The 24,768-nt window shown below is 47.2% G+C and overlaps 1 protein-coding gene and 1 long non-coding RNA gene across 7 annotated transcripts in view; both read right to left on the bottom strand.

Moving 5' to 3' along the window:
- LAMA5 (laminin subunit alpha 5) overlaps positions 1-24,768 on the bottom strand; it is a 362,437-nt gene that overhangs the window by 297,456 nt on the left and 40,213 nt on the right. For 2 of the 6 annotated variants that reach the window (XM_053245479.1, XM_053245480.1), the window contains exon 1: positions 2,019-2,679. The exons of 3 other annotated variants lie outside the window; for them this stretch is intronic. In XM_053245479.1, coding sequence (XP_053101454.1) covers positions 2,019-2,324 — 306 coding nt within the window. In that variant the 5' untranslated portion in view covers positions 2,325-2,679. Of the gene's footprint in view, positions 1-2,018; positions 2,680-4,832; positions 4,911-24,768 lie in introns of those variants that run through there. One more of the 6 variants, XM_053245484.1, reaches the window with a different exon arrangement.
- LOC128323017 (uncharacterized) lies at positions 7,272-23,358 on the bottom strand. Its single transcript, XR_008306147.1, has 3 exons — positions 23,189-23,358; positions 9,148-9,212; positions 7,272-8,497 (listed from the first exon to the last, which is right to left on the bottom strand). It is a non-coding gene; the product is annotated as an uncharacterized LOC128323017 (long non-coding RNA).

The following is a 24,768-nucleotide window of genomic DNA, read 5'->3' as shown; positions in this document are numbered from 1 at the left end:
TGTATGTAACCTCCAGGCTTGACTACTGCAATGCACTCCAACCAAGTGGGGCTGCCTCAGTAGGTAGTACAGAATGTGGCATCCAGGTTGGTCTCTGGGACAACACAGAGGGATCATATAACACTGATATTTAAAGAACTGCATTGGCTGCTGCTATGTTTCCAAGTGAACAAAGTGCTGGTTATCACCTATAAAGTCCTGAACAGCTTGGGTCCAGGGTACTTAAAAGAGCACCTCCTTTGTGGTGCCTATTATCTGGGAAGGTCTCCAGCTTGTCTTGGGGCCGGGCCTTCTCTGTGGCTACCCCAGGGCTTTGGAATGCACTCCCTATCAAAATAAGAGTTTCTCCACCTCTGACTGCTTTTAAAAAGACCCTTAAGACACACCTGTTTTCTCAGGCCTTTGATTAAAACTAATTTTAAACTGTTTAATTGTTTTACTCTGTGAAGTTGTTTTGTTTTATTCTATGTATTGCTTTTATACTGTGAAAGCTTTTAATCATGTTTTTTAAAAATTTTATATTGTAAAGGTAAAGGTGGGTCATCTTAAGCGGTGCAGCGCAGAAATGCTTGACTAACAAGCAGAAGGTTGCTGGTTCAAATCCTCACTGGTACGTTTCCCAGACTATGGGAAAGACCTATATCGGCCAGCAGTGATGTAGGAAGATTCTGAAAGGCATCATCTCAGGTTGCGTGGGAGATGGCAATGGTAAACCCCTCCTGTATTCTACCAAAGGCAACCACAGGGCTGCAGTGTTCCCTCTAAGAGGGATTCCCAGTTGTTGTTAACTACAATTCCCAGAATCTCCAAGCCATTGCATCTGGAGATTCTGGGAGTTGTAGTCAACAACATTAGAAGGAACCCCGCAGGACTCTGTGGGTACCAGGAGTTGAAATCGACTTGATGGCACACTGAAGGTAAAGTGTGCCCTTGAGTCGATGTCAACTCCTGGCGACCACAGAGCCCTGTACTTTTTCTTTGATAGAATACAAGAGGGGTTTACCATTGCCTCCTTTCACACAGTGTGAGATGATGCCTTTCAGCATCTTCCTGCATCGCTGCTGCCCAATATAGGTGTTTCCGGGGAGTCGAACAGGCAATCTCTGGCTTGCTAGTTAAGTCATTTCTCCGCTGCACCATTAGGTGGCATACTTTTATATTGTAATTTGGATTATGTACACCACTTGCTCAGCCTGAATTGGTTTGTACTGACCTGCCAAGTGGTGAACTTCTAACCTTCCCTGAACTTCTAACCAGGTGTGGAAGTGTGGCAAGATTTCCCACACCATATGGCGGGGTAATAGAGATGACCAGCTCAAAAAGTGGTGATGTGCACATCTCGGTGAGGTAACCACCTGGCTAATGGCCAGCTGTATTTGCCCTAGATTGAATAACGGTGGGAGCTATAGATAGATAGATAGATAGATAGATTCATTTCACTCCCCTGAAAACAGGAAGCTGACATTTTGCCATTCAGTAGGAGCTGATAAAAAGTGAACTAAATCCAGTGTTTCCATCAAAAGTCCACTTGATAAAATGCAGAGCAAACACGCACCAAGGGTGCAAACAGGCACAAATACACACTGGCATGACACCCCAGCCCCCACCCCCCACGGCTTTGTGTGTCTGTCCCATTAGCTGAGAATCAATCCACCCGCCAGCAGACTTGGAGATAACAAAAAAGAGAAGAAGGCTGAGAAGTGCGGGGGGGGGGGGGGAGGTCGAGGTGGTGAATTCAAAGCTTCTTGTGCGCTCCCTGGTGAAAGGGACAAGGATCTGGGCTCAGTTTGCAGGAATGATTTTTAGCAAGATATTCTCTAAACACACGCGGTGCACAGCAATCTTGACAATCCTGGCAATCACTGCATTGCACTGCACTAAGGAACAGGCGCACATTTCATGCCATAAGGGGGTACGCTCGCTGCCATGAAATAAATAAAAATAAAAATAATAGTGTGTGTGAACTAGAAGGCGGCAGTTCCCACGAGAAGCATGATGGGTCGGAGTTCACTCAGTACCTGGATGGTCTGGTTGGGGTCTCCTCCGGCCACCGGGCCGCCCACGAGCTTGCAATACAAATCCTCCACGGGTCTGGGGATCTTGGCGCCGGAGTCTTCCTCGCCGCAGGTCGCGGTGGCGGAGATCCTGGTGCCCTCGGCCAGGTTGAAGTAGGGCGGGTGCAAGCTGTGGCCGTTCACATCCGCGTGGAAGGAGACCGCCTGCCCGGACCCGGAGGGCGCCGCCGCCGCAGCCCCCGCCGCCGCCGCCACCAGTAGAAGGCAAGGCACCAGAGGCGCGCCAGGGATCCGACCCGGAGTAGCCATTGCCACGGATGCTGTTGCAAACAATTAAGAAGAAGAAGGAGCCAGAGGGGGTTGGGGTGGTTGCGGGCGGCGCGGGGAGAGGAGGAGATGATGGGGGGGGGGCAGCAGCTAGTGCTCCTCCGGGGCACTCCTCATGGCCTCGGATCAAAGGGGAGAAGAAGAAGAAGAAGAAGGTCTCCCCGAGGAGCAGGCGGCAGCAGAGCGCAAAAGAAAGTTGGGCTGGGGGTGCTGCTGCTGCTGAGCCCAGGCAGGGAGCAAAGGCGGAGAGCGGCAGGGCTGCCTAATCAACTGAGGAGACATCAACCTGCGCCGGGATTCCCACCAGGCTGCTGCTGCTGCTCCCGCGGCCGCCGCAACTCCAATGCAGCCACTTTGCCGCGGGAGAAGACTTGTGTGTGCAAACTCTTTCTCCCGCGGGGGGGTGTGTGCGGGGACGGGGGGGCGTGGCTGCGGGATTATTCATGCTCTGATTCTGTCCATTGTGTCGCCCGGCCCCGCCGCGGCTCCCGGCCTGAGTTAACCCCTTCACGGCGGGCGCAGCCGCTCCACAGTCGGAGCGGCGGAATGCAAAGGAACTAAACACCGCAGGGCGCGCGGCACCGCCCCCCGAGAGACTTGCCGGGCAGATGCCCCGAGGCTTGTTACCAATGGGCTGGCTTTGGAAGACGAGGGCTGCGAGCCTATGCAGGCTTTACACGAGAGCAAGTTTGCGCCTGAACTCTGGGAGACCGAAAAGGAGGGAAAAGCTACCACCACCAAGTCCAGGGGGACGCCAGCCTGGCTAACCAGTAGAGCCAGGGAAAAGGACTTCCTCCTTCAGAAAATGGAAGTCCTGCCCAAATGAAGAGGACAGGGAGGAACAGAAACTCTGGCAAAAGAAATGCAAGGAGGCAATGCTAAAGAAGAGTTTGATGCACATACAGCTAAGAGTGTCAAGAGGAGAATTGACAAATCGCCAGGGCCAGCTGGCTGATGCACCCGAATGTGGATTCCCGTGAAACTGCAGGTCGGGAGATTCCGGACCGACAAAAGGAAGCACTTTTTCACATAACACATAATCAGCCTATAGAACTCTCTGCCACAGGATGTGATGATGGCCACTAGGTTGAATGGCTTTAAAAGAGGATTGGACAAATTCATGGTGGACAGGTCTATTAATGGCTACTAGTCTGGTGGTGGCTATAGGCCACCTCCAGCCTCAGAGGCAAGATGCCTCTAAATACCAGTTGCAGCGGAGCAACAGCAGGAGAGAGGGCATGCCCTCACCTCTTGCCTGTGGGCTTCTCAGAGGCATCTGCTGGGCCACAGGATGCTGGACTAGATGGGCCTTGGATTTGATCCAGCAGGGGTGTTTTTATGTGTTCCTGTGCATAGATTAGGTTTAAAGGGGCAACCTTAGGCGCCCTTACTTGGGAGTACATTCCAGAGCTAGCGAGCTAGCTTCCTTCTTTTAACATGCAAACATCAGACTGTACTAGGGATAGAGTCTTATCCACATGTACTTTGGAAGGGAGTAAATGCTATTGGACACAGATTTCCTTTCAGGTAAACATCTGAGAGATTTTTTTTTTTTTTAATGTGCAAGCAGACACAAAATGTGCAGTTTCAAAAAGATTTTTTTGCAGTTCGAACATTTGTGCAGTTCAAAAATTCAGGTCATGCAAAAGTTGTCTTATCTTAGATGATCTTAAAAGTGACTGATAACAACGATAAATGGAACCTGAGTAGTCCAGGCTCCTCTAGATCACAGGCCCCATTTTGCCTCCCCACCAAAGACCCTTCCTGCAGGCTCCACTGCTTACTCCCCACAGTCTTCACCAGTGAATGTAACATCTCTGCAATCATCATGCTTTCAAATTCCCAGTTCTAGCATTTTCTCCCACTCTGTGTAGGCTTCTAAATTCCATGGAATGTGATTCCAGGCAACGGAGAATGTGTGCACAGACAAGGGAAATCGACAGGTGTGTGTTGTAGCGGCACATTCTAAGCACACAAATTACATTCACACATACACTTGTGCAGTTCTGGATTTCCCTTTTTAAAATAAATAAATAATAACTAGCTGATCTGGCACAGAGCATCTGCACCCCTAGTCCCGCCACTTTTTCACTTGCCACCCGCACCGCATTCTTCCCAGCTGCCCCTCTTCTTCTCTCCCCCCCGCCCGCAGCCGCTGCGTCTGCCCACCTGCCGGGCCTACTTGCCGGGCGTTTGCAGCCGCTCTGACCGCCCACCCATTGGTTCCGGCACCCACCAGTCACAGCCAGCTTCCTGCCCACCAGTCACGGCTGCCCGCTATTTGCAGCCACCCGTCTGCTGGGCCCGCTCACCGGTCTCGGCCATTGCAGCTGATGCCCGCCCGCTGATTGCAGCCTCTCTGCCCGCCCTCCCGCCCGCCAGTTGTGGCCACCTGCCTGCCAGGCCCACCTGCCGTTCGCAGCCGCCTGTCTGCTGGGCTCGCTTGCTGGTCACGGCCACTCTGGCCGGCCACCTGCTGGGGCTGCTCACCTGTCCACCAGTCGCCCTTCTTCTCCACGCTCTCCACCAGCGGCTGGCCATTCACCAGGCCACTGGTTCTCCCCCACTGCGGACCCCCATCTCCAATCGGCAGCTCTCTCGCAAGAGCTGCCACGCATGGGATTAGTGACAGGTGTGCCTAAGATAATTAAATATATAGATAATAATGATGCTGCTGTAATAATAATAAATTGATTAATTAATTAATACATTTTATTTGTTAGCTGCCCCATAATTGTTCTCTGCATGGCTCACAACAGAGGATTAAAACATAAAATAAAAAAAATCACATTAAATCATAACAGACAAAAAAAGGTAAAAAGAAAATATGAAATACAATACAAAGCAGCTTAAAAACTCATATTAAAATTAGTTAAAAATCAGAACATATCTGAAAACCCGGATTTAATAATCCGGATTTAAAAGGCCTGGGTGAACAAAAAGATCTTTATCTGGCGTCTAATAGAACAAAGTGATGAAGCCAGGTTAACCTCACTGGGGAGGCTATCCCATAAACAGGGTGCAACCACCGAAAAGGCCCTCTCCCTGATAGTCACCCGCCTCACCTCGTTTGGCAGGGCCACCTGGAGGAGCTATGCCTGTACATAATATGCCATATGATGTTTAGGTTTTCATTGTTTTAGATTGTAAATTGCCCTGAGATTTTATATAGGGCAGTATATAAATGTGACAAATAAATACAGTCTTTCCCCACACAGGTACAACTATGCAGTATATGTTCTGGATCAGATCAAAATGTCCAGCTTCTCCAAGATCCTGCATTAGTAGCCAGATGCTTTTACAAAGAAGCCCACCCAACAGGGCATGGCCGTGACCTCTTCTGCTGTTACTCCCAACATCTGGGATTCAATGAGATACTTCTGGGATTCAATGAGATGAACATAAGAACAGCCTTGCTGTATCAGGCACAAGGAAGCCCATCTAGTCCAGCATCCTGTTTCACACAGTGACCCACCAGATGCCTCTGAGAAGCCCACAGGTAAGAGGTGAGGAATATGCCCTTTCTCCTGCTGTTGTTCCTGTGCAACTGGTAACCCCTGCTAACTTGGCAAACAGGAACCTTTTAATGTGGTGATTCTCTTTTATTTAGCAGGGGGAGAGTAACTGGCCCTATCCACCCACAGCACAGTACCTCCAGTGACTGTTGCTAGTGTCTATCTTGTGTTTCCTTTTAGATTGCGAGCCCTTTGGGGACAGGGATCCATCTGATTTATTTGTTATTTCTCTGTGTAAACCGCCTTGAGCCATTTTTGGAAGGGCGGTATAGAAATTGAATAAATACATAAATAATAATTCAGAGGCATTCTGCCTTTGAGGCTGGAAGTGGCCTAAAGCCACCAGACTTATAACCATTGATAGACCTGTCGTCTGAGCCACTATACTCTACCAAACAAGAAAGCAGAGACAACTGTCCTGACAAGACCCTCCCAGCCCTACATTTCTCCTTCCTGCTGTCCATCAGTGCCCCATTCTGTCCCTTCCTCCCACATGAAATTTCAGATCTGACACAACATTTTTGTCACGAGTTCCACTTCTGTTTCTTGCTTAGCACACTAGAAGGATATACGAAAACTAGGTGGTTCCAATTAGATGACTCAACATGCTACTTGTAATGGGAGGCTGCTTGAAAGACCTCTAGGCCATGGAAGGATCCAGGCAGGCAGGCCAGCACTAGCCTGAAACCGTTGCAGCCGCCAGCTGTTGCTCTGCTGGCACCATGCAGCTGAGATGTTATTGCTGTGACGTCATGACTTCAGTGTGGAGTTTTAGTGTAACTAAAGGTGGCCCAGCCCCCAAGTTCCACATGGCAAAGAAGCATTCAACCACAACCACCAAGCCCATTCATTCAGAAACAACTTCCTAGAGCATTTACTTTTTCAATGCCTTCCACTCTGGAAAGCTTTCTAACCTCTTGGACCTTTTGGAAATCTCACAAACAGTAATGGCATTCTGAATTAGTATGTTTTAAGCCAGACTCGTCTTGAACTTATGCCCCATGCAGCCAGTTCTGCTTATCAAGTCCATGTTCCACTGTGTGAAACAGGATGCTGGACTAGATAGTAGGGATGTGCACAAGCTGTTCGTGCACTCCCCTTGCAGGGCAGGGAGGGGTGCCTTTAAAAAAACAGGCAAGGAGCTCCTTACCTGCTCGCCCCCTCCCCGCCACCCCCCCCCCCGCCAGCACTCATTTTAGAAACAGTCATGAGAGGCTACGGCATTCCTTTCTGCAACCCCGATCAATGACAGCATGCACATGGCCGGGGCACACGCACATTGGCTATTTGCGTGATCAGCAACACAATGCCGACCATGCACATGGCTGGTGCACGTGCGCCCCGACCATGTGCATGCTGACGCCAATTGGGACTGCAGGAAGGAACACTGCAGACCCGTGCAAAATGAGCAGGGTGGGGGAATGCAGCAGGGAGGGGATGAGCAGGTAAGGAGCGCCTTACTTGTTTTTTAAAGGCACACACACCCGCCGCCTGTTAAGCCAGCTCAAACACCGGTGTTCCAACAGGTTTGGCGCTCCAGAAAGGGAGCGCCAAACTTGTTCGTGCACATCCCTACTAGATAGGCCTTGGGCCATCCAGCAGGACTGTTCTTATGCTCTTAAGACAAGTTGAGTCTTCACAAGTACAGTATAAAAGAGACTCTGATCCCAAGCCCTGTAGCTGTACACATAGTAGTTCTGTTCTATGTGTATGAGGTTGCATTAGTATTAGCATTTACCTGTACCTTTCCATTTTGCTAACATGTTTTTGTTCTTTTGTTTTTTGAGAAGCCCCATTTGCTAGTGTGCACTTAATACTGACATTCTGGAAATGTTAGCTTTTTGAGTTAGATGTGTGACAGCTTTTTAAAAAACCCCACAAACATATGACATCTAAGCATGAAAGGTTCTTCCAAAGCAGCAATACCATTTGTATTCTGAAAAGCAAAAACATGTTATTCAAAGCATAACTATTTATTTATTGTTCAATTTTTATACCGCCTTTCATAAGGCAGCCCAAGGCGGTTTACGAAAGTTTAAATACAATAAAACGCCATAAAAATCACATTTAAAACTTTAAAATCAGTTAAACAGTAAAAACCACAAAATACCAAAAAGCACCAAGCATAAGAAAGGTAAACAGAAGCAGAGACCTGGCCTGGCTATTTCATGTTGCATGCCCAGGCCTGCAATATTCTGCACATCTGTGATCACACTGCATAAGCCAGTTTGGCTTCTGGTATGCTATTGAGTATTATGGGAATCATCACTTTCAATATTTTCTTTTTAAAAAAAACAAGTTTCTAGACCTCATGGCTGTGAACTTAATATTGGGAATATGTGGGCAGCAGAATCAGGAGTCGGCATCTCATTGGGTGACTACTAAAGTCCCAGGCAGGGCTGGCATCGAACAGGGCCCTAGCAGGGTCAACACCTGGAGTTAGCATGACTAGACAGCTGCAGAAAACCAGGAGCCACCAGAAGGGTCTGCTGCTGCTGATCCCTGAGACGATGTCTGTGCCCTCAGTCTTCATGTGGTGGGGGCGGCGGCAGGGCAACTCTCACAGTTCCCACCCAGGCAGGGGAAGCCATGAAGGACAGTTTGCTGAGGACCCGCTGGAACCTGGAGGGGGCTGCCTGCCTGGTGAGAAAAGCAGAAATGATAAGAATGCTAAGCAAGGTTTGCAGACGGTCCTCAAAGGTGGAATTCCTCTGTTCTTTATAGCACCTTCTCCCTTCCTCATTGGCCAGCAGAAGCCCAATCGACTTGGATATGCAAAACCAGCAGCCCAGTGAGACAGACAAGGCTCCAGGGCTGCTGTTCGCCTCCAGCCTGCATTTCACTCAAGCGTAGCTATTGCCAGGCCAGCCCTTCAGGCCAGCTTGTGATGTCATGTTCTGAGGTTTTGAGCCTATGCCAAGCACTTTTGTTGGGCAGGCACAGAGAAGGGATGTGTGTGGATGGGCAGGTTCCAGCTGAGTCCAAGCAAGCAAAACTCCACAGCTGCATTTATCATCTACCCTGCCTGCCCCATGTGGGTTACTGTATATTACCTATGTGCAATGCATAATTGAATGACAACCCCCACAACTGAAGGTGATTGCTGTGCCCATTATTTGCAAAGGGCCCATAGCATAGAGTTTCTGGGCGCCACACTCCTTGTGTTCAAGACACCACATATATCTTGAAATATTTCCTTCCTGCATTGCCAGTTTGTAACCCAGGAACCATGCCTTGAGTGGCTGCTGCTCTGTGCCAATTCAACAGGATGCAGTTGTGGCTTCTCTCACCTTCCTCCTTCCTCAGTTTCTTCTCCCCATCACCGGCTGCAGCAAGTGTGACTCTCATTTTTCCCCTACAGCAAGTGAAAAGTATACTTCTATAAGATACAAAGTGTGGTAGCTAGACCCTCTTTTGCTGCTGTGGAGTATTAATAAGGAAGACATTGTTGGAATCAGTACAGCATCAGTTGGATTATTCCTAGCCAGAAAGTAAAGGGTTAATCTTACCTCTAGACCTGAAAGTGGGGGTGGGATTCATATGCACATGAATCCTCTGTATACCAGCTTTTAGGCAGACGACCATAGATTTCTCTCTCTCCATCCAAACAGATATGTAACCCCTTTAAGTTTTTTTCCTTAATTTAAAGTCAAGTTTCTTACCGTTATGAATTATGACTCCAAGTGGTTTCTTCAGGACCCAGCACTAACAGGTTATGGACTCCAGTCATTCAGGCACTGCTGTGATCTGACCCAGTGAATTCTGAAGAAACTGAAGGCAGCTGTCTGCCAGGAGACGGTTGGCAGCCAGCATGGATTTTAAGGCAAGCAGAACCAAGCTCAATAACTGTAACTACTAGCTGTGGAAGTTCGAAATGGAACTGTTCCTTTACAAAGATGACCTGGGGAGTGTGGTCAACACAGACTTCTCTCTCTCCATCCAAACAGACATGTAGCCCAGCTAGGTTTTTCTTACGTTAAGTAAAGTTGCTTACCATTATGGGGTTGCACTCCCCTTGAAAGAACAAGCGCGCAGCTTGGGAGTCCTGACTGCTGGACTTTGGAAGCTCAGGTGGAGGCGGTGGCCATGAGTGCCTTTGCACAGCTTCAGCTAATGCGCCAGCTACACCCCTTTCTCAAAAAGGCAGATCTAGCCGCAGTTACCTATGATTTAGTCCCGTCATGGCTGGATTACTGTGATGCACTCTATGTGCGGCTGCCACATAGAGAATATATCCAGAAACTGCAGCTAATGCAAAATGCGGCAGCTGAGATTTTATCGAGAGCTGCCTGTTGGGATCATACTACACTCATTCTGAAAGAGCTGCACTCGCTACCAATTTGTTTCTGGGTCCAATTCAAGATGCTGGTTTTGGCCTTTAAAGCCCTTAACAGTTTTAGCCCTGGATATCTGAGGGTCTGCCTGCACGCAAGGGTTTTTGCCCGCCCAGGGATCTGTACTGGGACAGGTGCTTTTTAATTTATTCATAAATGGTCTAGAAGTTGGGGTAAGCAGCAAGGTGGCCAAAAGGTGACTAACCCTGAGACCTTGGGTTAGGGCAGAATAAAAATGCACTAAATAAATAAACAAATAAACAAACAAACAAACAAACAAACACCATTGAAATCAATGAGATAAGTTAGTCATGATTAACATCCCCTTAATTTCAAAGGAACTTAGTCATGACTTTCTTTCTTTCTTCTCCCCATCTCCAAACAGACTCCAAAACATTCAAAACAAATTTTACCCAAGCCTTATCTCAGCCACCCCCCAACCCTAAAAATGCTGAACCGGGGGGCTAGCCCTTGCCCTCGTTGCTCCCCAAAGGGGCGACCCCCTTTGGTGCCGCCCCTTCGGTGGTGGCCCCTTCGGTGGTGGTCCCGCCGCCACTGGCAATCTCCTATGTAGCCCAGGGGTGGGCAGATGGAAGCCCAGGACCCCAGTCCTGCCAACACTCAGCTGCAACAGAGCTGGCAGGCAGAAGTCCCACAGGCAGGCAGCAGCAGCAGATAACAAACAAACAAACAAACAGCAGAGGAGCCACACCCAGCACAGGCTTTCACCCTGTGCCTCTTGCTGGTGGATGGTCTTCCTCCTCAACTGGGCACGGGGAGCAGGCAGCTATATGGCCTAAATATAGATTATTACCTAGATGATTACGTAGTTAAGACTGGTTTATTATTTAAAACATTTATAGCCTACCCATCCAGCGAAATACTAGTCAAGGCAGTTCACAGCAATAGCAGACTACAACAGATGAAACAATAATAAAAACAGTATAAGTTTAATTTAACCTTATACTGTTATTATTGTTTCAGAAACAAAGCAGCAAAACAGATAAAATGCTAAATATAAAATTAAAAGATCAACTAAAGCAGGATCCATTAAAACTAGATTTTTGTAACAATTAAAAAACTCATCAGATACAAGAATAAATCTTCCATTCTTTTATGGTGAAAGTAGAGTTTAGTAGACATTTGTGGGGTGGGACTCGGAAAACATTTGGGACATCATGGGATAATCTCTCCCATATAACCTTTAAAAATATAACCCTAAAATGTATTTTTTCAGCTGCAAGTCTCTGCATAACAGCTAAAAGGAAACGTTGTGCTTCCTTGACTATTTGGACATGGCATAAAAATATATGGATAGCTTTGATTTTAACATTTACATATGATAAAAGAGCATTGGAAATACCACAGATAAGTAACTTCATAGAAAATTTGAGCTTGTTTACTGAATATTGGAATGCCAATTTTCAAAATAATGTACTCCTCTCCTCATTATTTGCTCTTCTGTACATTGGCCAGTATACCTGATGATTTGATCTGTAGGTTTTCATGTATATAAATATATAATATTTTAAAATATATTATTATATTATATTATATATTATTTTTAGAATATTTAAAATATATACATTTTAAATAATTTTAAAATAGTATATATTCTGCACACATGCAGGAAATATTGGCAGCTCAGTATTCTTTCTTAATGTATATAGTATAGTATAGTATAGTGCAGAACAGAATGGATTTTCTCATAATGCATGTGGGAAGTTTGTTTTTAATCTTCTTATAGGTTTTTTAGGAGTTGTGAATAAATGTTGTATTGGAAAAAAGAGAAGGAATTAGAAAATAGCTGTTTGTCTTGGGCTTAAAAAAAATATGTATTTGGCTCCGTACAAGCCAGCTGAGACTGCCTTGAGAGAGGCATGCGTCCATACTGAGTGCACAGCAGCAGCTTTGGAACAGAAACATTTGGGTCCTTGCCAGGTAGACAGACAGCATGAATGAAAGAAACACCTGTTCTGCCTTTGTATGGGGGTGGGGTGGGGTTTGAAACCGTTTGATTACATGGAAAGGTACAGTCTGACCTTAAAAGTTAATTGAATTTTCTAGTAATGGGGGCTGCTTCCATTGAATTGGATTGTGTATTTTTTCATTTCACTAAAGACATCCTAAGGATAGGGAGGGTGCAGAAATCGTAAGGAGACAAGATTTCAATCAGTGGAGTAAGGATTACTGAGTGATTAAAATATATAAAAGTGGCTTGTGAATGTATGTGTGTTTTTAGATTAGCGTATGCATTCAAGAGACTGAAGAATTTAGAGCTGAATTAAACTGAGATATCTTTCAAGGTTATCTTGTAAAAGATACATCTAACTTGATTATACTGTAGGAGAAGGAAGATTACTTTTCAGTGCATTGGAAAAAAGCCTATGCAAACATGCCCGTCCAATTCCACCTGCACTGCTTCCTCTTAATATATTAATATATCATATTAATGTTTAATATAAGTTCCTCTTAGTATATGTTGGACAGAAGGGGGGATTTGCTCCAGAGAGAAGAAGAGGAGAGTGTGGATGTTCATGATGATTGCTCCCAATTTGCAAACTGTAGTTTGCAATGAGACTGTAAGCCCATTCACATGTTATATTCAACCCTTGTACAAGTACACAAGTGTACTGTGAATGACAGGTAGAGTCATTCATATGTTAGGTTGAACACAGGCACAGAAGTGCACTTCCCTGGCTGCCGGGAGCACTCCTGTTGGGCCATTTCACCTGCCCGGCCGTGAAGAGCACTCCCATTTGGCCCTTCCCCCAGCACGGCTGCCGGGAGCTCTTCCATTGGGCTATTCCCCCTCCCCTCCCACCGGGTGCACTCCTCTTGGGTCCTTCCCCTGGCCCAGCTGCCGGGAGGTCTCCCGTTGGGCCCTTCCCCAGGCCGAGCCACTGGGAGCACTCCCGTTGGGCCATTCCCATGGCCCAGCAGCAGAAGCACTCCCGTTGGGCTCTTCTCTCAGCCCGCCTGCTGGGAGTGCTCCCATTGGGCCATTTCCCAGTCCAGCCATCTGGATCTCTTCCATTGGACAGTTGTACCACCCCTCGCTCAACTGCCATGAGTACAGCCATTGGGATTTTTCACCAGCCTGGCTGCCGGGAGTGCTCTCGTTGGGCCATTCCCCCGGCCGAGCCACTGGGAGCACTCCTGTTGAGCCCTTCCCCGGCCTGGCTGCCAGGAGCTCTCCCACTGGGCCATTCCCTCGTTTCAGCCACCTGCATCTCTTCAGTTGGACAATTGCTGCCTCCCCTGGCCTGGTCACTGGGAGCGCTCCCCTTTGGCTCTTCCCTTGGCCCAGCCACCTGCATCTCTTTAGTTCAAGGATGGGGAGCCTTGGCCCTCCAGCTGTTTTTGAACTATTTTCAACAACAGCTGGAGGGCCAAGGTTCCCCATCCCTGCTTTAGTTGGACAGTTCCTGCCTCCCCTGGCCTGGTTACCTGGAGCGCTATCCTTTGGCACTTCCCTGGCCTGGCCACCTGGATCTCTTCCATTGGACATTTGCTACCTCCCTTCGCTCTGCTGCCAGGAGTGCCCTCATTGGGACTTTCTACTGGCCTGCCAGCTGGGACCTCTCCTGTTGGGCCATTTCCCCAGCCCGGATGCTGGGAGCATCCCCGTTGGGCCCTTCCCCCGGACCAGCTGCCATGAGCACTCCCGTTGGGTCCTTCTCCCGGACTGGCTGCTGTGTGTCTCCTGTCAGGCCCTTCCCCCAGTCCAGCCACCTCCCTCTCTTCACTTGGATACTTGCTTCCTATCCTGGCCTGGTCACTGGGAGTGCTCCCCTTTGCCACTTCCTCTGGCCCAGCAACCTTGATCTCTTCCATTGGACTCTTGCTCCCTCCCCTCGCTCAGTTCCCAGGTATACATCATTTGGACTTTCCACCGCCCTGGCTGCTGGGAGTGCTCCCATTGGGCCACTCCTCAGTCCAGCCACCTGACTCTTCCGTTGGACACTTGCTCCCGCCTCGCGCTCAAATGTCAGAAGTGCAGTCATTGGGACTTTCCACCAGCCGGGCTGCCAAGAGCACTGCCGTTGGTCCCTTTCCGCAGCACAGCCACCGGGAGCACATCCATTAGGTCCTTCCCCCGGACCAGCTGCTGGGAGGTTTCAGTTTGGTCCTTCCCCCTGCCGAGCCGCCGGGAGCACTTCCATTGGGCCCTTCCCCTGGCCCAGCCATCTGCATCTCTTCTGTTGGACACTTGCTGCCTCCTCTGACCTTGTCACTGGAAGCGCTCCCCTTTGGCACTTCCCCTGGCCCAGCAACCTGGATCTCTTCCATTGGACATTTGCTGTCTCCCCTCACTCAGTTGCCAGGAGTACAGCCATTGGGACTATTCACCAGCTTGGCTGGTGGGAGTGCTCCTGCTGGGCCATTTCCCCGGCCCAGCTGCTGGGAGCACTTCTATTGGGCCCTTCCCCTGGCCCAGCCACCTGCATCTCATCTGTTGGACAATTGCTATCTCCCCTGGCCTGGTCACCGGGAGCGCTCCCTATTGGCACTTCCCCTGGCCCAGCAACTCGGCCCAGCCACTGGAAGCACTCCTGTTGGGCCATTCCCCCGGCCCAGCTGCCGGGACACTCCCGTTGGGTCCTTCCCTCAGCCCAGCAAACCAGGAGTGCTCCTGTTGGGCCATTCCCTTGGTCCAGCCACCTGCATCTCTTCACTTGGATACTTGCTGCCTCCTGCAGCCATTCCCCCAATCTTTGGTTGGACACTTGCTATATCTCCTCACTCAGCTACCAGGGGTACAGCCATTGGGACTTTTAACCAGCTTGGGTGCCGGGAGCACTCCTGTTGGGCCATTACCCTGGCCTGTCTGCCGGGAGCACTCCCGCCTGACCCATCCCCCGGCCCAGCCATCTGCATCTCTTCAGTTGGACAATTGCTGCCTCCCCTGGCCGGGTCACCGAGAGTGCTCCCCTTTGGCACTTCCCCTGTCCGAGCAATCTGGATCTCTTCTGTTGGACATTTGCTACCTCCCCTCACTCTGCTGCCAGGAGTGCAGCCATTGGGACTTTCCACCAACCTAGCTGCTCGCAGCACTCCCGTTGGGCCCTTCCCCCGGCCTGCCCACCTGGAGCACTCCCATTGGGCCCGTCTCCCAGACTGTCTGCCTGGTCTGGCTTCCGGGAGCAATCCCCATGGATCCTGGATCTCTTCACTTAGCGCTCCTGGCTGCCTGATCTCTTCAGTTAAATACTTGTTTGTCTTTGTGGCTTGGCCGCTGGGAGTGCTCCCGTTGGGCTATTCCCCTCTCCCGGCAGGCTGGAGTGCTCCCGTTGTACCATTTCCCCAGTCCAGCCACCTTGATCTCTTCCGTTGGACACTTGCTACCACCCCTTGCTCAGCTGCCAGGAGTACAGCCATTGGGACTTTCCACTGGCCTGGCTGGCGGGAGTGCTCCCGTTGGGCCATTTCCCCAGCCCGGCCACCGGGAGCACTCCCATTGGGCCCTTCCCAGGGGCATTCCCCTGGCCCAGCCACCTTCATGTCTTCAGTTGGATACTTGCAACAATTCCCATGGATCCTGGGTCTCTTCAGTTAGTGCTCATGGCCACCTGATCTCTTCAGTTCAATACTTGATTCCCCACTGTGGCCTGGCCGCTGTGAGTGCTCCCTTTGGGCCATTTCCCTGGCTGCCTCCTTGTAGTAGATAGTAGATATATAAAGGTGGCCTCTACTATCTCAGGCTTGGCTCACTATCTGAGCAACCTGTTGATGGGGTGTGTGTGTGTGTGGAGAGCCCTCGCCTCTTCTGTTAGCTGCTACCACCTTCTAATGGGACCTAGTTCATGCCGATCCACACCCACTATCACCCAGGCAGGTTATGGAGAGTGCAGTTTAGCTGGGGAAGGTGATGATGTGCAAGGACTGAGAGGGCATGTAGGGATCTGGGTTGTGAGGTGATTGCCTGAATCCAGCTATGCATATACAAGTTTGTTGTATATATCCGGAAACTGCAGCTAGTGCAAAATGCGGCAGCTAGGGTTTTATCTGGAGCTGCCTGGTGGGAGCACATCACACCCATTTTGAAAGAGCTGCACTGGCTACCAGTTTGTTTCCAGGTCCAATTCAAGGTGCTGGTTTTGACCTTTAAAGCCCTTAATGGTTTGGGCCTGGGATAACTGAGGGACTGCCTGCCCCCAAGGGTTGCTGCCTGCTTGACGTGGTCATCTGAGGGGGCTCTGCTCCAGGTGCCAACAATGAGGGAGGCTCGGTTGTCGTGCACGTGGGACAGGGCCTTCTCTGTTGCTGCCCCCAGACTCTGGAATGCTCTCCCGGTGGCTATTCACTCCTCGGTCTCCATCACAGGTTTTAGAAAGCATGTTAAATCATGGCGTTTTATCCAGGCTTTTATTTGATTGTCTCCACTGCTCCTCTTTGTACTCTGTATTGCTTTTATGCTTTTGTTTTAAATTTTTAATCAGATTTGTTTTATATTTTTAGCTTAATGTTTTAATTGTGACTTTTTTACAATCTTGTTTTTAAATTTTGCGGTAAACTGCCTTGGGAAAGTTTTAATGAAAGGTGGTATATAAATTTAACAATAAATAAATAAATACATAAAATAAAATAAATAAAATATGCATAGACATGGGTTTGCTGGGGGGCCTCAAAATGGTGTGGTCCACTGCAGTAGCCTTGAATTGGTCTTGGTGACCTGCATCGGCCTGTTTGGGAGCACAACCCCTGCCTCTGTCCCTTTGGACCCACGATTGCTACCCCAGGACTTTACCTGAGTCTGACAACCTGAACCACGCTGCTTACCTTGGATACTACTATGCCCTGACAGACTGCCCACCTGCAGTCTGAAAGTCGTGTCTATCAGCAGCATTGGGTTCTGAAGAAACCACGTAGAAGCATAAATCATAATTTATCTATTGTTCTCTTTCTATACCACTTTTCATTAAATAATGCCAAAGCAGCTTTCAATATAATTAAAACAAGGCACAATTAAAATACAAAAAGTACAGATATAAAATATAAATATATAAATACATCTCTATTTAAAAGTTATATAAAACAGCAATACACCAAACACAAAGCAGAAGCACTAAAAACTACACTCTCATATAAAACCTTGTGTATAAAAGATACCTTTTAACCTATTTTCTAAAAAATGTGATGGAGACTGATGAGTGGATGCCAGCCAGCAGAGCATTCCAGAGCCTGGGGGCAATGACTGAGAAGGCCCTGCCCTGCATCCTTGACAGCTGAGCCTCTCTCACCTTCAGCCCCCTTTGTTGATCTTGTCAAGCGGGCACATAAGTGAATCTGATATACTCAGAAAACCAATTTCATACTGAGAGGTTTAAAACACACTATATGATAAGAACTTAATTAAAAGTTATCTCTGGAATTTCCTCTCTAGCCCCAACTGTTATCTCTGAGACTTCCTCTGTAGCTCAACCGTTATCATCGGAATCTCCTCAGCAATTTCTATTGTTATTATTTACCTACAAGTGAGATAATGTAATCATTATGTAATTACTTGCCTACGTAATCTGTAAAGTATAAAAGTCTGTTGTAAATGATGCTCGGGGTTCTGGAATTTAGGCAATAGCCGACCAGAACCTTTGCTTCTGCAGAGCAAATAATAAAGCCTTTTAAACTTCTCCGCTGGTGATGTTCTTTGGCTTGCTGACCCAGTAAAAGAACCATTTGGATGGTATAGCAAATTGGTGCCGTGACTCGGATCGGGGCCACGTTCCTTACACGAGCGTAGGCAACCCCCACTGGGTGGAGAGGCCCCCGGCGACGGATAGACTAACCAGCCCAGCCGGCACCTCACCTTTGTTGAGTAGTGGGCAAGGCTCTACCGTCGCGCCGGGACCTTCCACAACTAGGGGCCAGAAATCGGAGAACTAAGGCAAAAGAGGGGTTAGAGTCCCCAGAAAGCGCGCTGAGAGGAAGGATGCTGGATGCTCCGGAGCGGGTAAGTAGACTTAAACAAGAGGGGTTAGAGTCCCCTGGTGTGGGTTAGAGTCCCCAATTACAGTTTTGTGGGTTAGAGTCCCCAATTACTAAGCTACTTACCAGGAAAGAATGCGTACTGCTCAGAGCAAGAAGAAAGGAGAAAACTGTACTCCGTTACAATGTGTCTTAAAGAATTGGATAGCTCTAACGGGAGGAAATCCCCTTAGAAAAAGAAAATGACCAATTTCTGTCAAAATTGTTGGCCATATTATGAATTAGAAAATGGATTAAAATGGCCGGAAGAGGGTTCTGTTGATTACCAAACTATTTTGCAGTTATTACTGTTTTGCACCAGAACCTCAAAATTTGAAGAACATAGCTATGCACAGGCTTTTATGGAGCTTTGGAGAGAGGAGGATATGTTAAAAGCAAGCGGGCTACGGAAGACTTCTTTGATCGCCGTAGGGAAGACGTTCCCTGCAGCCCCACCACTAAGGAAACCTCCTCCATATGTGCACCCTTGCGAGTCTTATCCCTTCCCTGCACCCGTATATTCTCCACATGCAAGCACGTCGTCCCGGTCCAGACCCGGGGGGAGGGGATAGGTTTGGTTCAGAGGGGGGAAATGGACAGGGTGGGGGAGGGCATAGGTTGTGGGCCGTGCAGTTTAGGGGATACGGGACACCGGGAGGGGGAGGGCATAGGTTTGGTTGATACTGGGAAACAGGAGCAGCGTGATTTACTCTTCTCATCTCAGGGCTTGCCACAAAATCTACCCCCTTCCCAAACCCCGGCTCAATATTCCCCAATAGCAACACATACTAGGGCTCAGACACAAAGCCTAGCCTTGCAATGCCCATTGCGGGAGCAAATAACGGCAGAAGGGGAGGTGGCTTTGATACACGTGCCTTTCACCTCAGCAGATTTATTAAATTGGAAAAATAACTACCCCACCCTTAGGGAAGATCCAACAAAAATGGCTGGATTATGAGAATCAATTTTTGAGACTCACAAGCCCACATGGTCAGACATCAGACAGATGTCTCGCAGTCTTCTAACAAGTGAGGAGAAGCGATTAGTGGAAGCCCGCGGCCACCAGTTGGCCCTTGAGGGGACTGATAAGAATGAGCTACAAGCTCAACTTCTGTTCCCATCAGAAAAGCCCGCATGGGATCATGGAACTAGAGGACAAGAAGCTTTAAAGAAATATTGGGACATTTATTTAGAGGCTCTAAAAACTTGTATTCCCAAACCAATTAATATGGCTAAAGTGCACCAAATTACACAAAAGCCTGAGGAAAACCCTGGCGAATTCCTGGAAAGATTGGAAAAAGCTTTTGGGCAATATACTCAAATAGACATTAGCAAGAACGAAGGGGAGTACATTCTTAAAATGGCTTTTGTAAGCCAAAGCGCCCCGGATATAAGAAAAAAATTGCAGAAGATGGAAGGTGGACTTACTCTCCCATTAGCACAATTAATGGAACAGCCAAGAATGACTGTGATTTAGCTCAGATGGGGGAGGAAAATGTATATAAATATGTACAAGGTATTGCTGCGTCTGTACTTTCTCTCTCTGCCTTTATTAGTTTCTGCAACTGCACTAGCGTTTCCAATCTATGAGAAACCCTTTTGCTTGTTTGTAAAAGAGGACAAAGGATGTATGGCTGCAGTTGTGACCCAATATTTGGGTCCAGCATCACGACCAGTAGCCTACCTTTCTGGAAAATTGGAAGGAAAAGGGACCACCATGTTTCTTCTTATTGCAGCTAAATATAAAAAGTGTAATTCCTGCATTTTAACCATAGTATGTGGGTCTTGGGGAGAATTGGAGCCTTTTCCTCACCTCCTGCTTCAGTAAAATCTCTTGGGAACCCAAACCAGCCAAACTTTTAGTTAGATGCCAACCAGTCAGAGGAATAGCTAGTTGAGAACTCCAGTTTGCAACCTATTGGAATTCATTGAACTTTTATCAAGAGATTTAAAGTATATTTCACCATTAAGATTATATATACAGTAACTAGCTGCAGGAAATAGTTTAATACTGTGCCAAGTGTGTTATGTTTGTAACGTCTTTGTACATTCTGTTATGGGAAGCTTGGGTGAATTTGGTGGATGGGGTTGTTGTTTGGAAACACTTTCATGAGGAAGCAAAAGGGAGCTTTTATGCTCTGAAGATGGATAACACCTTGGTCATATACTGAATGATTCTTCTGTAAATGATTGTGCTTCTCTTAAAGTTGAAATAAGGCAAATTAACTCTATAGTAGAAAATTAGGAAAGGATTCTAAGGTCCCAATGTTGTAATTCAGCTGAACCCCTTTAAATTGATCTCTTGTTTATTTTGGGTTTTTGTATTGTCTTACTAGATGCCATTAGTCTGTTCAGTTATTGATAAAGTAATGAGAAAGAGGGGAACTGTAGCACCTTCCCAGTCCCACACCCACCTTTTGTACAGGAGGGGCTCTTAGATCCCCCCCTCTACAGTTAACCTTGCTTTAGATTTTTTATGTTATGAAGGGATGTCAGTAAATTGTGGGAGGAAATAAATAAATAAAAAAATAAGGAAGAAAGGTTTTAAGATGAATGGATAAAAGGAGTTGCGAACACAAGCTGATATAATGTGTTGTAAATACTAAAGGTTTTTATGTCTTTGTAATATTTTTGTTACCATGTACACTGAGAGCCACTATAAAATGGTCTAAGGCTTAAATTTAAATTTTTCTCACAGCCAGCTTGCTTTGCCTCCACAAAGAACTTTTGAAATCTAGATGCCACTCCTGTAGCCAGTTATACCAAGTGGCAGGGAGTTCCCAAGTACCCATTTGCATTCACCTGAAGGTCTTCTCAGCTTAAAAGGATCCAGCTTTCTGTGTGCTACTGTTAAACCCATACTGTTTTCACAGCTCCTGATTACAGACTTGATAATAACTTGTGTTTGTCAGGCTTCACCCCTCTGCAAGATTATGGACAATTTTCTTGATAACATTTCACCATAGCAGCCTGTTTGTTTCATGAGACACTAGGCCCTGTGAAAGAGATTTCAATCCTATTTCTACAAGGTATATTAATTTTGCCTGGAGGCAAGGACTCTTTCCTTTATATAGGTTGTTATAAGGACATTGCTGACAGAGAGTTGGAACACTACCTAAACGTGGCCCAGGTGGGGACAGTGAAGATCTCGAAAGCCAGGTGTCACTGACGGATCATCCTGTTATGGAGAATGAAGTCAGGTACACTGGAGTACACTGGATGGAGGCCGATTGCCCAAACAGAAGTCTGTAAGTATGCTGGCACAGCGTGGTGTAGTGGTTAGAGTGCTGTATTAGGACCGGGAAAACTCGAGTCCAGTTCCTCATTCAACCATGACACTTGCTGGGTGACATTGAGCCAGCCACTCAAACGGCCTGGCCTGCTTTGAAGGGTTGTCGTGAGAGGAAACTTAAGTATGTAGTACATCACTCTGGACATCTTGGAAGAAGAGCTGCAGGAGGCTACAGGAGAACAGGACTTTATCAGCAGTTCTACCCAAAAGGGCCTTTGCGAGATTCAAGTGCTGAAGTTGATGTTGTGGCCTCTCAAGTGACAAGACTATGTTTGACCTGCCAGGTTTTAAAATGTTTCTTCAAAGTCACAAACCCACGAGGGTGGGGTGAACGTGAACATTATCATCATCATTATTTTTTTATTTTGACTTTTATTACTTTTGCCTCCTGCCCAGGATTGCTGCTTGCAAGCTGGCCCATTGGGTTGAAGCCCTTTCTACAGCCCACAAGCCATAGTGGCCATTGCAGGCCCCAGTGGAGGACATTATCCCCTGTTTTGGACTTTAGGAAGCAGGGAAGTGAGGGAAAGCAAGGAAACAAAAACATTATTGGAAAAAATAATAATAATATTGCCAAAAGACCAATTTGAAGTGGCCTCAGGTTTTACTTATTGTGTTGCTTGCTTTGAGAACTAGACCTAAGAAAGGATATGACTTTCCTCCTTTGGAAATGTTGGTTGGCCACCCTGATCCCAGGATGCTGTCCCTTGGGGGGGGTGGAGGAACTGATGTCTTGTATGCCTATCTTTTCTCTTAGTAAGCAGGTTCCTCTCCAGGTTCTGTTGGTGACCCAAACAGTGGTAAAATGTAAGGGAAGAATCTAAAGGGAGTCTCCAGAGGATGTCAACCCTGACCCAGAAGAAGGACCAGCAGTCCACCATCAGCAACAGCTGCAACAAAGCAGAACCCAGAATGCTGGGGAGTTGAACCCCTTGACGGGTTAAAACTTTGTTCTAAAGGGAAAAGGGAGATTGAACCATGGGGAAATCTGTTAATCATGAACTTTTAGCTTTTGGTGCTCTGGTGCTTTTTGGATGTGGTTTCTCTTGCTTATAATTTGTATTCAGGTAGTTGCTTGTTGTTGTATACCATGGGTCCCATACTGTTTCAACCAGGCAATGACACGTATAAAAAGGGAATCCATGCCCCGGGTAAGATATCATCGCACCAGAAGGGGCTAAGGAATTAGCTCCCACAAAAGAAAAGGGTGGAATTGATATACTCAGAAAACCAATTTCATACTGAGAGGTTTAAAACACACTATATGATAAGAACTTAATTAAAAGTTATCTCTGGAATTTCCTCTCTAGCCCCAACTGTTATCTCTGAGACTTCCTCTGTAGCTCAACCGTTATCATCGGAATCTCCTCAGCAATTTCTATTGTTATTATTTACCTACAAGTGAGATAATGTAATCATTATGTAATTACTTGCCTACGTAATCTGTAAAGTATAAAAGTCTGTTGTAAATGATGCTCGGGGTTCTGGAATTTAGGCAATAGCCGACCAGAACCTTTGCTTCTGCAGAGCAAATAATAAAGCCTTTTAAACTTCTCCGCTGGTGATGTTCTTTGGCTTGCTGACCCAGTAAAAGAACCATTTGGATGGTATAGCAAATCTAGGGTGGGGCAGCCAGGGCACGTGCCCTAGTTGCCACTTGGGGGGCACCAGTGCCATGCTGCTCCCCACCCTCTCCCCAATTCATGATTTTTTAAAATAAATAAATAAATAAAAATTTACCCTGTAGCCCCTTCAGGGGGCTTCCTAAAGGCTGCAGGGGTGGTGTGGTGTGTGGGGTCTGCAAGGGTTCCCCCTCCTCCCCTTAGATCACCGCTGCAGCATGTCCAAGTCTGATTTTCAGGCCTGTTCAGGCCTACAAAGATCAGTGCGGTGGCCATTTTGGAAGTCACCGCACATGCTCAAAAGGCCTCTGCAAGGCCTGGCAAGGCCTAGAACCTTGCAGGGACCATTTGAGCATGTGCAATGGCCATTTTAAAAAAAAAACCATGGCTACCACACATGCTCAAATGGCCTCTGCGAGGCCCTAGTCTAGTTTTCCCCCTGATCTAGGGAGTCAGAAGAATGCAAAGTTGTTGGCAATGGACCCGAGCATTTAAAAAACAGATATAAATGGCACAAAAGTAAGTGGACAAAACATCCCTTAAAAAGACAATGTTGGTTTAATACCTTTTAAGCTGGCAAAACTGAAGGGTGGGAGGGAGAGGTAAGGAATAAAATGGACATTTAAGTTGCATGCTGTTTAATTCTCTATACAGAGCTCTATCTATCTGCATATATGTCAAGCAATCTGATTATAAGGTTTGTGGGATTTCAGACTTGGAAAGTGCCTGCCTTTAACTTGTGTGGTGCTTTTAAAAAATGCTGTAAGAATTCACACCCAGAAATGTTGTATTTGCAATGTATTGCCATTCCTGTGTTGTGCATACTGATAAATAGCTTGTCTTTTGAAATAAGTGGTTAACGTGCTGCAAATTATTCCCTTCAATTTAGCTGAGTTGTACTCGGGTTTTTATTGCCTGTGCATCCCAAGTAGATTTGCTCAAGTTTCCTTGCCTTCTTAAAAAAATCAATGCAACTCCCTTTTTACTTTGAACACAATTGTTTTTAGAAGACACATTGAATAGTCATGCTGTGATTCTGATTGACTAGTGCATTTGATAAACTAGACATAAAGTTTACTGACCAGTCTGCCTGTTGTCTGCCTCCTTATTGAACAATTTGTCTCTTTATTTCATTGGCCCTTGGTGCACCATCCCCCTTTCTCAGCCTGTAGCTGCTTTGCAGGGAAGCCAGCTTGCTCTAGCTAGTAATAGTTTTTCCCTCTGCATGTCAGGCAGATCTTAAGGGGATGGGGCAGGGGCAACCTTTTACCAAACCTTTGCAGAGTGGCAGAGACAGAAAATTGGTGACGGTAGTGCAGGGTAGATTATTGTTATAAATTCTTTCTGTCTCACACACAGCCACCATTTTTCTGATTTGAATATCACTCTGTTTTGCTGTTCTGTGGCTAGCTGCAACTTCCACCTTCTTCCTGATCAGGCTGATGGATCCAAGCCTAGTATTGTAAGCTGCTGGATAATTTCAGATTGTTTGGGACCCCTAGGATGTCCCGTTGTAACCATCTCCAAAGGCAAAAGCTGTTTGGATAGGGGAGGGAAACCATCCCTGAATTTCTTGGAGGCAGCAACCTGTAGTGAGGTGTGCTGAGGTGGCAGAGCATTTGCTAAAGAGAGCTTTCACTGCTTAGCTCTATGGAGGTATGCCCAGCACATGGATGTGCTGCGTTTCCTTAAGAAGGC

Source organism: Hemicordylus capensis, chromosome 4 (assembly GCF_027244095.1).
Source record: "Hemicordylus capensis ecotype Gifberg chromosome 4, rHemCap1.1.pri, whole genome shotgun sequence".
NCBI lineage: Eukaryota > Metazoa > Chordata > Lepidosauria > Squamata > Cordylidae > Hemicordylus > Hemicordylus capensis.
The sequence above is the reverse complement of the archived record's forward strand: the minus strand, read 5'-3'. Positions and strand labels throughout refer to the sequence as shown.